Source organism: Hirundo rustica, chromosome 5, assembly GCF_015227805.2.
Source record: "Hirundo rustica isolate bHirRus1 chromosome 5, bHirRus1.pri.v3, whole genome shotgun sequence".
NCBI classification, from domain to species: Eukaryota; Metazoa; Chordata; class Aves; order Passeriformes; family Hirundinidae; genus Hirundo; species Hirundo rustica.
The window spans coordinates 27,799,672-27,815,433 of NC_053454.1; the positions used below are offsets into that span (position 1 = coordinate 27,799,672).

Genomic DNA, 15,762 nt, shown 5'->3' on the forward strand with positions numbered 1-15,762 from the left:
GCATCCACTGCTAACATAGCTGTAAAATGTTACCATGATGTCAAGTTAAAATGATAAAATGTTCTTATTGTGTGGAAGGCCTTGATTAGACTGTGAGTAGGAATATACTGGTTTTCATTTTAATTCACTGTCCACCATTCTAAAATTGTAGCCAATAAAAAGCTGTGTTCTAACTTTGGCAACAAAGGAGTTAGAATTTAAGCCTCAACAACTAGCAGCTGCTTTTTAATTGTCAAAAAAAACCCCCGCAACCCCAAACAACTTTTAAAGTTGTTTCTGCTAAGAGTGGAATTGTAAGTTTATCTTTGACAACGAGCCTATTTGTGGGCTCCCGAACTTTGCTTACATATACACATAAATTTTTCATGCAGAACAGTTTCAGTGAGTGAAGCAGCGAGCGCTGCTCATACACACCACTGAACACATGCTTCAATATTTTGGTGGCTTGATTCAGCTTACAGACTTTCAAGTTTTCAGCTGCAAACATCCCCACTGAAGAAAATCTCTTCAGTGCCACAGCAATACAAACCATCAACTCATTCTTGCCCATTTATCAGAAACAGCAAAATCCTTCACCTTGCTGCAAGCAGCTGTATCAGAACACAAAGCACAAAGAATTTATACTGCATGTTTTTGTGGCATCTGACAAATACTCTGGATTTTTACACATACAGGTAAGATTCCGACAATTAGAAGTTATAACTTCTCTTTGTGGGCCAGGCATCTTAGAAATGCAGCTCAACACAATGACATGCTTTAATAGTCTGAATTTTAAAATCTAAGACAAGAGCCAAATTCTGTAATTTGATTTATTGCACAGGACAAATTTGCATACTGAAGAACATGCTTATACCAAAGGCCAGTAATCATTACAAAAATACCCTTACTAATTTGAAGGTGATATTTAAGGACTGTATTTTCTAGTGCCCAGTCAAATATCTGTTAGTCACTCAGGCCTGACTTGGATGGCCCATTAATATTTACTATAATCTTCTTTCACATTTACTTACTTTTAAAGACTTACGGTTAAGAGACATGTCTTAGTTTTTAACTTTAAAACCATGGATCTAATGCAGTTTACTGATTCAGTTAATGCTAAACTTTAACTCTGGTTTTCAAGAGACATTCCAAAAAGTAGAAAGAAAAATAGCTGTTATCCTATTACTTCCTGATCGGGATGCCATATCTTCTTCCCATTGTAATAGGAAAAAATGCAAAGACAGAAACATTAGCAAAGAAAATAGGAACATTAACATCTCGGCTATTTAACAGAATTTTATTGATTACATGCAAAAGTATACCTAATGGAACAAACTTTCCCTTTTACAGGTGCAATGTTTATGCCTTTAAGAAAGCATCCCTTAAAAATTTTGACAACTACTGAGTTAGATCAAAGATAGTGCATGTATGCCTCTAGGTGTGTAGCTTCCTGTAGAATTTGTGAATGAGTGACGAATTTCAATCATACTACAATATTGCTGTATATAGTTGTGTGCTCCATGGGGGATATCTGATATGACAAATTAAATATATTTGTCAAGTGCCTATCAAAGAAGAAAAAAACAAAAACAAACAAAACATATTGAAAAGTTGAAATAAGGTTGCAATGAAAATTGACATAAGATGCAAAGTAATGAAAATACACAAATCATTTTATTTCCACCTAAGATACTCCAGGTCCACCAGTGTAACTGTAAGCACAAACAAGGAAAGATTTTTTTTCCCAGCCTCTTCACAGAAAAACGATACAAGCTAAAATGAGACTATTGTTTCATTTTACATGAAAACCATGGCTTTGTTCCTGGGATTTTGGCCGTATCACTCAAAGTAAAAACATTTTTGGTGGACACTGGTAAATATATATACCTGCAGCCGAAAGAGATTTATTAGCATATGAGAGTCAGTAGGGATGCAGCATTTTACCAGGAAAAGTAAATGAAAAATCTGCTGTAATAAACAGAAAATGTTTATGATGTAAATGATTTCCTATTGTTGGTCAAAAAACAATTTCAGAGGAAGACTTACATGTCTGTGACCTCAGAAATACAAAGAACATATTTTATCTATTTAGTGCACGTGTACTTACCCATGCCCAGGTTACCTAGGTACCCCACCTACCCAGACTGTCAGAAATGTGTTTATTTAGCACTCTTTTTGAAGCTGCAAAGTCAAACACAGTAAACAGGGCTCAGCATGTACTACTAAATGAGCCCGTGCGTGTCTGGCTGTGCATGTGTTCCCACAGGGAGGATATCCCTTTCTGGCACCACTGAAAAAACGATTGCTGTCAGTCCATAACATTATTATTTTGAATACCAACCAAATGGAAGCAGAACCCAAACTTCGTTCTGTAGCTCTGCATCCACATGGATGACAGTGAATCAGGTCTGTTGTACCTTGCGGTAGACACGGCAGGTAGAAGTTTTATTGTATCGTGATGATGACTCTAAACCACTACCGCTAGTAGGAGCCTAAAAACGCTTAAGTTTCGGTAGCCTCGGATTGTATGACTTAAACTTTAAGGTGAGTATCTCGAGAATGACGGCCGGGCCTCGCCGCGACTCCGGCAGGAGGTCCCTGCTCGGCGTGGCTGGGACGGGGCGGCGGGCGCATCCCGCTGCGCGGGGCGCACCCCGCTGCCGCCGGGGGCTCATCCCCGCCATCCCCCGCCGCCCGGGACGCGGCCATGCCGCCGGCTTCGCTCAGAGTCGTGTGAACGCACGGGCCGGTGGCGCGGACCCGGCAGCGAGAGCGGATGCGACTCAGGCGAGATGCAGCCGAGGTCCAAAGACGATCGACAGCTCTCCTTCGGCGGGACCGGCTCGGGAGGCGGGAGGCGGAGGGGTGTTCCTTGCACTTCGCCTCCGGGATGCTGCCGGGGCTCTCCGCCGGGGCGGAGCGGAAGGGACCCGCCGGGACGCTCCCCTCTCCTCCCCTCTCCGTGCGCTCCCGCCGCCGGAGACCCGAGGCCCTCCGGGCAGCACGTGCCGCCGCAGGGCCCCGAGCTGCCGCCGCGGCCCGGCCCGACAGCGAGCCGCGTCCGGGCGGCCCCGTCCGGGCACGCCTCGCCCCCCGCGCCCCTCTTACCTGTGCTGCAGCCCCACCAGCCCCAGCGTGATCACATGGGGCACGTCCAGCTCCGTGGGCCAGGCGCCGGAGGCGATGCAGCCGAACACGCCGCACTCCTCCCGGATGCCCAGCTCCTCCAGCTCCATGGCGCGGGCGGCACGTGGTGGCGCGGCGGCCCCGCTCCCAGTCCCGGCCCCGCTCCAGCGGCTCCCGCGCGCTGCTGCCGGCGGCGCGCTCAGCCCACAACGCCGCTCCGCCCGGGGATCCCGGTGGCCCGCCGGGCGCCTCCCGCCCTCATTTACATACGGGGGGGCGACACCGCACCCCCGGCCCGCTCCACCGCCTCGCCCGGCCCCGCCTCCCCTAGATTCCAGGGCGCCCGCGACCCCGCGGGGCGCACCAGGCCGAGGGGATGTTTGCCCGCGGGGTGAGGGTGCGGGGGCCGGGGGCCGGGCGCGGCGTAGCACCGGCCGGCATTGGCCGGGCAGAGGGCCGGGGCCGTGTTTGCACGGGACGGGGGGTGGGTGCGACGCTGCCGTCCGGGGTTCGCTCGGGGGGCTCGGCGGGGCCGCCCCGCGGCGTAGGGCGGCGATTGGCGGGCGGCGCCGCTGCCCGCTGCCCGGGCTGCCCGCCCCTTCCGCCGGCCCCTTCTTACCCCGGCGGCCGAGCCCCGCGGCGTGCGCTCAGGCTCTCTCCTGTGCCCTAGGTGTCCGTGCCCGCTCCCGCCGCAGCCATGGCCCCCGCAGCATCAGGTAACCGGGCGGCCGTCGGGGGTGGGTCGGTCGGAGGTGCCGCTCTCTGGCTCAGCGTCTTGGGGTGTTGGTGCTTGGGAGTTAACTTTATCCCTGATTAATTAATCCCTAAGGTTAATTCTTTCGGGGTTTTCGTGGTTTTTTTTTTTTTTTTTTTTTTTAATTTTGTTTTTTTTTTTTTCCATGGGTAGTCGCTCGTGTGCGAGGGAGGGCACGGCTGCAGGAGAGGTGGCGGGGGCGGCTCCAGGCGCAGGATGCTGGGGGCGGCAGCCGCCCCGCGCCGCTCGTATCGCAGAGCTCCGCGATCGCCCCGAAGTTTAAAGGAAAAACTAAAGAAACGGGGACTCTTGGCCGCCCCGCTCAGGCGGCAGCTCCGGCTGGCTGCCCGCGGCCGTGGGGCGGTGGGGGCGGCCGGGGCACCGCCGGAGCTGCGCGGCTGCGGCTGGCGCGGCTCCCGTGGCGCCGGGAGCGCCGGGCGGAAGCCTTGAGCGGGGCTTTTGGCCTCGCTGTTAGGGGAACGTGGCCACATCCCAGTCGGGTCGGGGCTCCGGGAGCTCCTCGTGGTCAGGGACGGCAGCGCGGGGTCCTGCTGGAGCCCCATGGGCTCGAAGGTGGTGTCTCTGCGTGCGGAAGTAAACAAGTCTTTGCTATGCAAAAATGAACTTTTTGTTCGGCTTTGTTTTGTGATTTTTTTTTTTGTTCCTCTAGACCTGAAACTTGGCAAAAAAGTTAACGAAGGTAAAACGAAAGAAGTGTACGAGCTGCCAGATATCCCGGGATGTGTTCTCATGCAGTCGAAAGACCAAATAACGGCGGGAAATGCAGCCAGGAAGGACCGAATGGAAGGGAAGGCTGCCATTTCCAACACAACGACAAGCTGTGTGTTTCAGCTGCTGCAGGAAGCTGGTACGTATTTTAAAGGTAGAGTGTGCGTGCTTGTATGTTACAGACATTATTACAACAGAGTATTGCTCTATAAAAGCTATTAACGTGCCTTGAGGCTCTTGTGGTTTATTAGATCTCTTTTCTAATAGCTTTTAATTACACTTTTCTCTCTGGTACTTTAGAGCTGAGCGAGTGACTCGTTCACTTGGAACATGAGAGTTTCTGCAGTAACCTGGTGTTGTTGCAGATAACTGCAATAGTTTCTCCTGCTTGTTTGGACACGCCCGTAATCCCCTCCTCTCTGCTTTTTTCAGTTCTTCCATACCCTACACTTCCTTACCTGTAACTCTGGACTGGATGCATCTGCCTTGCTTTTCTACATCTGCATGCATAGAATGCACTTCTAGCTAGTGGCACTACGACACTATGTCTAGGCTGTGTGAAATCTGTGTATGTTAAGGTGAAACATAAAATTAGAGTGTCTTCCCCCCCCCCCCCCCCCCCCCCCCATTTGTGTGTTATAGCAGCATAAACTTCTGTAAGCTTTGGATGTAACACTTGTGAGGACCACATTGCAAAATACATTTATCAGTCTGTATTGACTGTATCGGGTGCTTAATCTTTAAAAGATTCAAAGTATTTCTGATGCTAGCAGTGAATTTTCACGGAGTACATAACTTAAGTCACTCAAGTAAGTTTTGCACCACACTTCCAAAAATGGAGCCAGTAGCTTTGCTTTGAGAAAGGATTTTGAGATGTCTTTGACTGAGTAGTTCACAAGTTGCAAAGAGGAATTCCTGTCGGTGGTGAGTCTGCTAACAGTACCGGAATACAGGCACTAGTAAGCTAGCTAAGATTGCTTACAGCTCTGTGCTCCATATGCTTTGAAACATTCTCACAAAGACTGCTTCAGGCACTAGTTAAATTACTCTACAATTTGTGTTATCTGTTAAAAGGTGTGGTGATAGCTCTCAAAGAAACTGTGAAGTCCTAGCATGTTTCTAATGGGAAAAAGAAAGATGGGTTCTCTAGAGTTACATAGTCTCAGCCTGTCTTTTAAGAACTACTTACACAGAAATATGTACCAAGTAATTCAGTGTAATCCTGAGTCACTGGCTTTCTTGGGAAGCCTGTTGTGCATGCAGTGCTAAGAAGCCCCTCCTAGGTATTTGATTATATTTGAAGTTGATTAAAACTTCTAATTTTCATTTAGGAGCAATTGGTGAGATGCTTTGCCTAATTCTTGAATGGCAATAGTTAAAATAACAATCAAAATACTTCATATCCTACAGATACGCACTTTTAGCATGAAGAAGCCTTTCTGTTGACCTCTCAAAATTCACGAGTGGCTTGTACTCATAACTTTGAAGTGCCATGGAAAAACGTGCAGGGTAAACTGCATCTGCATTTTAAAGCAACAAAAGAACTTTCAGGGTTCTTCTCCAGTTTCTGTATTTGAGTGGTGTAAATGCAGATAGTGGGGATGCCTTATCGTAGAGGGTGTTTGCTTGTTTGCCTTGCACAACTCTTCTTTACCCAGTCTTTCAGAGGTGATGATTTACGAAGCTCTGTTAAAGTTTCTCTCCCTTTTATCATAGAGCTAATGTCAGCGTAGCAAAAGCACACACCTGCACTGATAAAAAATGCAGTAGTGAACCAGAAAGGGGCCTTAATGTGCATTTGATGATTTAAATCATTCTACCTTTGAAGGAAGTGCACCAAACTTTGAAGAGTCAGGGTTCATATTTTAAGACTTTTTGTTTCTTCCTTTATGGTTCTAGAACTGCTTGGTTTGACGGAGTGCAGCTCCGTTGCCTTCTGTTTCTGGCAGATGCTGATTGGGCTTGGCAGTTGCCTTGCCCTGGTGGGGCGTGCGAAGCACAGCGACGCGGAGTCCCCAGGCAGGCGCAAAGGAGAGCTGCTTTATTGCAAAAACCAGGCCTTTTTAAGCAGTTAGCCCTTTATCCGTCACCTAGTTTTAAATCATAACAAATGTAATTCAGCCAGCCAACATACACCACAGTGTGAACACACAATGGTTATATAACTTGTTTTTCTACCTCTAATTCAGCTGAGTCACTTTCCCATAGTCCTTTTCTGCTTAGCCAAAGTAACAAACCTGAGCCGTGATTTTACAAGGCCTTCCTTTTTTTAATATTTTTTCTTATGTGCAACAGTCAGGAAGAAAGGTGGGGCTTTCCTCAAGACTGAAATTGAAAAAAGAGCCATTTTGCTCTTAGAGTGCTGATCTGCATGTTGGCTGTGCCTGTTTATTTTGGGGTCCATCATATTACAGTCATGTAAGAAAGTTGACTTGTTGCAGCAGGATTGAAACAGGCTTCTGAATCTGTCTTTTGCCTAATAAATCACCAAGATCTAGTGTCCTAAATAACTTAGTTTGTGATCAAAGGGAGGATGAAGCCATTCTCTCTGGCCCATCTGCTTTTGTTCAGCAAAGTAGCAAAGACTGCTGTGCTCTCTTACTCCTTTGAAAGGCTCCAATTACTGTTCGACCTGTAATGAATCTTTCACCAGAGAACATGGTTGGGTACTTGGTTGCTGGCAATTTATTTTTTTTAAACAAACAAAGACATTGTGAAGGATAGATTTAATTATTAAGGCCCTGTGAACAAAATTACTTTCAAGAATAGGTTCTGAGTTACAAGTGAGTGTTGTATGATAAAATTGGCAAAACTGACTCGTGGCATATACTTGTCTTTTGCAAGGCTGGAATGGGCTTATAATACCCTGATGAGGTTCAGTGTGTCCCTTAAGTCCAAGGAAGAACAAGATTCAGATGTACTTGAAATTAAAGATGTTTGTGACTGCTGTTTTAACAGTGGAGTATGCCTACTGATGGAACTAAGCTGCCACCTTTTTATTTAGGAATCAAAACAGCTTTTGTCAGGAAACAGAGTGACACAGCGTTCATAGCAGCTCACTGTGAAATGATCCCAATTGAATGGGTGTGCAGAAGAATTGCTACTGGTTCCTTCCTCAAGAGAAACCCTGGTGTCAAAGAAGGATACAAGTTTTACCCACCTAAAATTGAGATGTTTTACAAGGTAAGTTTCCTTTCCTGTGATGTTAATCAAATTTAAGCAGAGCTAAAATTCTGTATTATCTCATTTAAAATGCTGACAGATAAAGCAAGTAGTGCTAGTGGCTGACCAGTCCTCTCACTATCAGTAGTTTTGCCTATCTAATGTTTTCTTGCATTCTTGTCCAATAGCTATTTTGTCCAAAGTCAATATATTAGTGGCTTACAGTGCAATCAAAGAATAACAAGCCAAACTATACTTAAAATTAGAAAAATGTAGGTAAAAAAGCTTAATGCATCAGTTGAAACAGATGTGTTGATATGTTTGGAGAAATTAAAATAAACAGTACTTGCATGGTGAGAGTAAGTAGCTAGCTAGTCATTTAGGATTCTGACTTGCTCTGGGGATGTGTGCTGAAAGATGTCTCCGGTGTTTGTTGTGTACACAAAGCTTTGTATCTTTTAATGGTTATTTTCCTCTTATAGCAAGCTTGAATAACACCGTGTATTTGTTCTGGTTTTCTTAACAGGATGATGCTAATAATGATCCACAATGGTCTGAAGAGCAAATAATTGAAGCAAAATTTTGTTTTGCTGGACTTACTATTGGCCAGACTGAAGTGGATATTATGTCTCGTTCTACTCAAGCCATTTTTGAGATCCTGGAGAAAGCATGGCAGCCCCAAAACTGCACTCTTGTAGACCTGAAGGTATAAGAATCTAATTTCTCATCATCCTGGTTTTGACAGGAGAAATATCACTGTATAATTACTAAAATACTTACTTTCTTTTCAATGCTTGCTGTCTTTTTAGATTGAATTTGGTGTTAATGTGCTGACAAAAGAAATTGTTCTTGCTGATGTTATTGACAATGATTCATGGAGGCTGTGGCCAGCAGGAGACAGAAGCCAGCAGAAGGACAAACAGGTGGTGCTTTAATCCTTACCTTCTAAGTAAGCAGGGGAGAAGAATGAAGAAAGTAAAGCCTACAGTTTAACATCTGCTTTCAGAGTGGCTTCTTCTAGATGGTCTTAACTTGTTATGGAGGAGTTTGTATGGTACCTTGTGTCCAAGCCCGTTCTCATTAAATAGTTTATCTGGCGTATGGTAGAAAAAAATCCTCTGTCTGCATATATTCAGCTGGAATACCCAACAGCACTATTGACTGGAGCTACCATGATGTAGTGTGGGGTTTCCAGGAATGATGAGGATTTCTGAATTGCACAGATAATAATAAAATAGTTGGATAACAGATTGGTGGGAAGAACAGAAGCTTTGGCTCCCAGGTCTGCCTCTTAAGTTTCTCAGTTTATTTAGAGGGGTATCCTCTACTAGTAGACGTCTGGTGATGCTTAGGAGAGAGCTGCAGTAAGGATGCTTTTCTTTGTTATTTATTTTGGTTAACCATGAATTCAATAATGTAGCCTCCAAAGGTGTTACTAATAGACTTTGCCCACATATGAGGCCTGCAAACAAGTTTGAAACAGAACTTGTCCTGTATTTAAAGTTATGGCATTTATACTTCTCAGGTATCTCTGAATTACCAGATGACTAGTTATGAAGGAACTGGTTTGGGAACGCTGCTGCCAGGAGTTTGTCATAGTTGTTGAGACTAGTAACAGACAGAAAGTGGTGTAAGCCGCAGGGGAAGATTTCAAAGTGTACATGGGAGGAAGGGTATTCATTTTAAATTGGGAATCAAACGTGCTCTGTTGTTTACTTGACTTGAATTATGTAGTAGCATGATTGAGTGAATTGCTCTGACAGTTCCCTGAAATAAGAGACATGATAGCATCATGCAGAACACCGGATGGTACAGTGCTACTGCAAGCAATCATGTCAATATAAATCAAAATTTAAAGAAACTATGTGTTTTTCCTTAAATTTTCCCTGTGAAAAGCTTCCAAAACCTTAATGTCCTTGTGGCTGAAAGTCTTTTGTGTCGTAAATGGCCATAAATTGCAATGTAGAAGGTTGTTTATGCCTGGAATTGCTAGAAACTGTAACTATTTCATTTGAGGTATAATAATAATAATTCTTATCAATTATGGTAGCAAAATTAATCTTTTGTGTACCCAAACTACATCAACTTCATCTGCTGGTTTTGGCTGGGTAGGGTTGTTTTTCCTGACAATGGCTAATATGGGGCTGTGTTTTGGATTTGTGCTGAACACAGGGTTGATAATAAAGAGATGTTTTGTTATTGCTGAGCAGGGCTTCCACAGACCCCAAGGCCTTTTCTGCTTTTGGTACTGCCACACTGGAAAGGAAGTTGGGGGTGCATGGGAGGCTGGGAGGAGACACAGCTGGGACAGGTGACCCCAACTGACCAAAGGAACATTCCAGACCATATGACACCATGCTCAGTGTATAAGTGTGGGGGAAGGAGGAAGGGGTTGCGGGGAGACGTTTGGAGTTGATGGTGTTTTGTCTTTCCAAGTCATGGTTATGTGTGATGTGGCCCTGCTGTCCTGGAGATGGCTGAACACCTGCCTGCCCATGGGAGGCAGTGAATGAATTCCTTGTTTTGTTTTGTTTGTGTGTGCAGCTTTTGCTTATTGAGCTGCCTTTATTGCAGCCCGTGAGTTTCCTCAATTCTACCTTTCAGATTCTGTCCCTGATCTCTGGTGGGAGCGTGAGTGAGAGTCCGTGTGGGGCTTGGCTGCTGGCCGGGGTTAAACCACAACACTCCAATGCTTTTGTTTTCCTTTTTTCAGTCCTATCGGGACCTGAAAGAAGTGACTCCTGAAGCACTGCAGATGGTTAAGAGAAACTTTGAATGGGTTTCAGAAAGAGTAGAGGTACCTGTTTTTATGAATGACACATCTAGACTTTGGTAACTGTGTGCCTTCAGTTCTGTTGACTGCTTTTATTTCTCTCCTCCCTCTCCACTCTTCTCTAGTTGCTTCTTAAAACAAAGAGCCAAGGTAGAGTTGTGGTGTTAATGGGATCTTCTTCTGACCTCAGTCACTGTGAAAAAATAAAAAAGGCATGTGCAACCTTTGGAATTCCTTGTGAATTAAGAGTGACCTCTGCTCACAAAGGGCCAGATGAAACCCTGAGGATCAAAGCAGAGTATGAAGGTAAATGCCAAGAAATACCGATGTGGATTGACACAGCATCATGTTTCAGAATGACTTGGCAACTTAAAAGATTTATGTGGGGTTTCACACTGGCGTTACAATTGTTTCACACTGGCTAGTAGCATGACTGCTCTAACTGATTTTGGTGTAATGTATTGTCCTACTGCCCTGCCACAACTTCCATTACTCAAAGTCTAACCTCTGCTTTTATCCCAGTATCAGAACTGAGATAAAACTACTTTGCCCAAGCCTTGATCATGTTAATAGATTTACTGTAGCATCTTGCTGGTGATACCAGCGTTTCTGGAACAAGAACAGTTTCTCTAGCTGACTGAATATTCTTATGTGTTATATTAGGCAGATGTTGCTCCCACCATGTTTTTCTGTTTGGTAAAGATGTTCTTGCTTATTACTTTAGATGCCATGAGAAAATACCATGAGAAAAAGATATTTGCTTTAAATTACCCTCTTTGCCAAGGAGATTTAACATCTCTTCAAAAGTGTTTATAGCCTAGCAGAGGAGATACAGGAATTATTTATTTCTGTGGGAGTATACACATTCTATGCATACCATTCTACTTGATAAAATTACAAATGTGGTAACCATAGTTAAAACACTCACTTTGAGGTGAACTGTTTCAGATTTAAGGAGAGGAACGCTTAACAGATGCCAGAGGCTTAATGGCTTTGTTCTCGACAAAGCTAAGCAGCACCTCTTCCTCTGATAGTGAGACTTCCCCTCAGAGGCAGAGTAAGAAATGCTAATTTTAGCTGTGGTAAACAGTAGCTTGGATTTAAGGATGTAAGATTTCTTAGAAAATATTTCTCTAAAGGAGGAGGTTGGACACAAAATGTTAGTGCCATGTAATGGAATTGAAAAAATAACTGCAAACACAATTGTGAACTCGGACAAAGTTCCCATAAAAGCAAGTGGTGGAGAACAAGGTGGATTGCTTATCTCTGCATGTCTTCCGCCCTACCAGGAGATGGAATCCCAACAGTGTTTGTTGCAGTAGCTGGCAGAAGCAATGGTTTGGGGCCAGTAATGTCTGGTAACACTGCTTACCCGGTTGTAAACTGCCCTCCACTCTCAGCTGACTGGGGTACTCAGGATGTGTGGTCCTCTCTCAGACTACCCAGCGGTAAGATGATCTTCAACTCATGCTCTTCTTCTGATCTAGCTCTGTGCTGTTCTACCGTGCACACACAGGGCAAAGCATTGGAAAAGCATTGGATCAATACCAAGCAAAGTCTGTGGAAATATGTCATATACAAGCTTTGACTTCTTGATGGCAAAAAGCTCAATAGACACTGCAAAGATTACCTAGGCATAATCTTTAAAAAAAGTTAACCATGGCTTATCCTTGCTAAACATTTCATTTTGAAATTGAAAGTAGTATTAATGGGAATTTAAGAAATTGAATTTTGATGCATTTTTCTTATGATCAAAGGTCATAGCAATCAATGTAGGTATACCTCAACTCTTAACTACTAATTCAAGTGCAGTTTTACTTGTATGATTTTTAACTTTGTTAGTAACTTGAGTGGAGGCACAGAAGTCTTACCTCTGTATAAGGGAGTCATTTGTATGGTGACTTTTGGTGTAAAGTGCCACAAAGCAGTCATACTAAAAATGAAACATGTGACTCTTCACTGGCTTTAAAACTGGATCATTTGGCTCCTGGAGGCTGACACAAGCCTTGCTGTAAATTGTTCTTCAGAGAAAATGTTTTGTTTGACTATAAATTATGCTTTAGTAAGTGGCATTCTTTTCTCTGCAGGTCTTAGCTGTCCCACTACTCTGTCACCTGAAGGAGCTGCCCAGTTTGCTGCCCAGATATTTGGGTTAAACAATCATTTAGTGTGGGCCAAACTGCGATCAAACATGTTAAACACCTGGATCTCCTTGAAGCAGGCTGACAAAAAACTTAGAGAGTGTTCCTTGTAAGTCACACTAACAAGTAACTATTATTAGTTACACAATGATAATGGCGTGTGCATATTCATTCATATTAGGATTTACCCTTGGATGACCTCAAAAAGTCCTGCATCATTTCTTGCAGAAGAAAGCATTGTTAGAGCAGAATAGGAAGTCTGTTGTGTTGTCATTCTTCCCTTGTGTATTTTTTTAATATAACAACTGAGTAGAGATGGGGAAGTAGTATTTTAGGTATCTTTCTGTTGCTTCAGACTGGTGCTGTTCTGCTTTCTAGTCTATACTGTTAACTACAGACTATGTCAAAAGAATGATTGGGTGCAATCTAAATAGAATTCAACTAGTCTTACGCATTTCTGTAACAGTAACATTCTTCCATAGTATTAATGTATGTCTTGAATCTTATTAACTGAACTGGACTGCTGACTAAAGCCAGTGTTGATGCTGTTCTGCTTGCAATGACGGTCTGCTTTCTTTAGCAATAAAATGGCAACATATGCTGTATTAATAGGAAAAGAGTGTGAAAAAATGTTTTAAGAGACTGAAATAAATACATGCCTTACTTTAAAAATGTATATACATACATGTATCTTTTTTAAAAAATATGTGTGTGTATATTTACCCCATTGATATCTTTTGGAATTATGTGAAGTTGACAAGAATTTACTTGTTCATAACAAGCTACAAATACAAATGGTTCGAGTGACCTGTAACTTGGCTTGTTGCCTGTTTGCTCTAATTCTTGCCTAGTCCAGGCTTTGTCCTTTTAAATACTAGGCAGATCTACCTTCAGTAGTTCTATAGGGCCTATGTGATGATGTTGAACTGTCTTCATAGACTTCAATAGCTGTTGCTATTCTGTGTCTATATTTCCTCAATCTGTTTCTGTGGAAATTTTACTGAACTGAACAGGGGAACAAATACTAAAGCAACAAACTTCTGGGGGGAAATCTAAGCATGACTTTCTTGGTTTTGCACACACCAGTCTTCTGAGTAGGTAAGGTTTTAAAAAATATGCAATTACTCAAAGTATGTAACACCTATGCTTTTACAATTCTAAATAAACTATTGAATGCAAATCTGCTTCATGGAGATTTATTGAATAAGTACACTCAAAAGTAGCCTTCAGCTGTGGTACATAACTTCAGGACCTCAAATTAGGTAATAATCTTGCAAGAAGCTTATGCACTAAAACCTGCATGGAACACTATCAGGTGGCAGCCTTCTGAAAGATACTCTGCTACCTGATTGTCTCAGGAGTGTTGCTTTGTTCCTGAAGTACTCCTCTGTGATGGTGTGGTTAGGTCAGGCTTGCCCTGTAGTATGAGTAACTGGATTAAATGTTGCTGCTGGCAACAAATCACAGGCACTGACCACATCTTATGTGCATCTGTATAGAGGAGCTCTAAGCAGTGTTCTCTTCAAAGCAAGGGTTTAAAATTGGTCAAAGCTTACCCTAAAGTAAAAGAACTATAACTCTTTTCTTAAGCATTAGGGCAGATGCTTTTGAAATAACTCTCTAAATGAAATATCAATAATAGTGAGTATTAGTGAAGAACAAAGAGGCTGCAATTCCTTTGTGGCATGATCTGGATGAGAGCATTTAGTCTATCATTAGCAAATTTGCAGATAAATTCAAGTTGGGTTGGCATGTTGATCTGCTGGAGGGTAGGAGGGCTCTGCAGAGAGATTGTGATAGGCTGGATTGAGGGGCTAGGGCCAGTGGTATGAGGTTCAGCAGGACCAAGTGCTAGGTCCTCTACTTCAGCCACAGTAACCCCGGGCAGCACTACAGGCTGGGGCCAGCTGTCAGAAAAGGACCTGGGGGTGCTGGTGACAGCTGCTGAATGTGAGCCAGTGTGTGTGCCCAGGGGGCCAAGGAGGCCAATGGCACCCTGGCCTGTTGTGAGCAATGGTGTAACCAGTAAGACTGAGGAAGTGATGGTCCTCCTGCACTGATGCAGCTGCAGCTCGAGTGCTGTGTCCAGCTCTGTGACCTCACTTTAAAAAGGACAGGGAGTTACTGGCACATGTCCAGTGAAGGGCAACAAGGCTCATGAAGGGTCTAGAAAACATGTCCTGTGAGGAATAGCTGAGGGAGCTGGGTTTGTTTACCCTGGAGCAGGCTCAGGAGGGACCCCATTGAACTCTACAACTCCCTGAAAGGAGGCTGTGGGGGCAGGGGTTCGGTCTCTCCTGTGCCTGCTGTGAGAGGACAAGAGGAGATGGCCTAAAGCTGAGACAGGGGAGATTCAGATTAGATACTAGAATTTCTTATTCACTGTTAGTGGTGTCAGGCATTGGAATAGATTGCCTGGGGTGGTGGAGTCACTGTCCCTGGAGGTGGTCAAAAGGTGTCTGGATGTGGTACAGGGTCATAAGGTTTAGTGGTTTAGGGGTTATAGTGACAGTTCTGGAAGAATGTTTGTGCTGGGTGGATGATCTTAAGGGTCTCTTCCAACTTAGGTGATTGATTCTATGATTCTATACTGTATTTGTGGAAGCATGACTTTGAAGTAAAGATGACAGTGGGATTTTTTTAGCAAGCAAACTGTTAACCAAGTCAGTACTCACCTGCATACTTGCCGAGGCACCTCTGAAAGCATGTCGACAACTCTCCTGACAAGACACTGATGTGAACTTCAACTAGCAGAAGAATTAATGGGTGAAGAGTCCATGCTCTTTTGTTGGCTTGGGTGGGTGAATTGGATCACCTTCTTGTAATGAGACAAGCACCAGAGCCAACAACGTAAAGGAGATTGTGACATTTCTTCCTCCTCGTGGCAGCAGTCTGCTTGCTCTGCTGCATAACAGTACACAACCTGAGGGTGAAGTTACACAACAGGTGAAGTTGTCATTTCCTATTTGGGCCCACCCAGCACTAGGCTGGGTGATTGCTCTGATGGGTGATCAACCTGACAAGCTTACTAGCAACCTGCCCAGCCTAGCACCATGCTGGGATACACAACTACAGCCAGCCACTGGTGTCTCTTCAGC

The 15,762-nt window shown here is 44.2% G+C and overlaps 2 protein-coding genes across 4 annotated transcripts in view; one reads left to right on the forward strand and one right to left on the reverse strand.

Moving 5' to 3' along the window:
• PPAT (phosphoribosyl pyrophosphate amidotransferase) overlaps positions 1-3,297 on the reverse strand; it is a 42,352-nt gene extending 39,055 nt beyond the window's left edge. Inside the window, exon 1 of the mRNA XM_040064187.1 lies at positions 3,088-3,297. Coding sequence (XP_039920121.1) covers positions 3,088-3,215 — 128 coding nt within the window. The 5' untranslated portion in view covers positions 3,216-3,297. The remainder of the gene's footprint in view (positions 1-3,087) is intronic.
• PAICS (phosphoribosylaminoimidazole carboxylase and phosphoribosylaminoimidazolesuccinocarboxamide synthase) overlaps positions 1-13,844 on the forward strand; it is a 40,506-nt gene extending 26,662 nt beyond the window's left edge. For 2 of the 3 annotated variants that reach the window (XM_040064182.1, XM_040064184.2), the window contains exons 11-19: positions 3,776-3,821; positions 4,530-4,727; positions 7,593-7,771; positions 8,277-8,456; positions 8,560-8,673; positions 10,464-10,547; positions 10,649-10,829; positions 11,813-11,971; positions 12,611-13,844. In XM_040064182.1, the coding sequence (XP_039920116.1) occupies positions 3,776-3,821; positions 4,530-4,727; positions 7,593-7,771; positions 8,277-8,456; positions 8,560-8,673; positions 10,464-10,547; positions 10,649-10,829; positions 11,813-11,971; positions 12,611-12,777 (1,308 nt within the window). In that variant the 3' untranslated portion in view covers positions 12,778-13,844. Of the gene's footprint in view, positions 1-3,443; positions 3,497-3,775; positions 3,822-4,529; positions 4,728-7,592; positions 7,772-8,276; positions 8,457-8,559; positions 8,674-10,463; positions 10,548-10,648; positions 10,830-11,812; positions 11,972-12,610 lie in introns of those variants that run through there. The other variant, XM_040064186.2, reaches the window with a different exon arrangement.
• Positions 13,845-15,762: the final 1,918 nt, after the last annotated feature.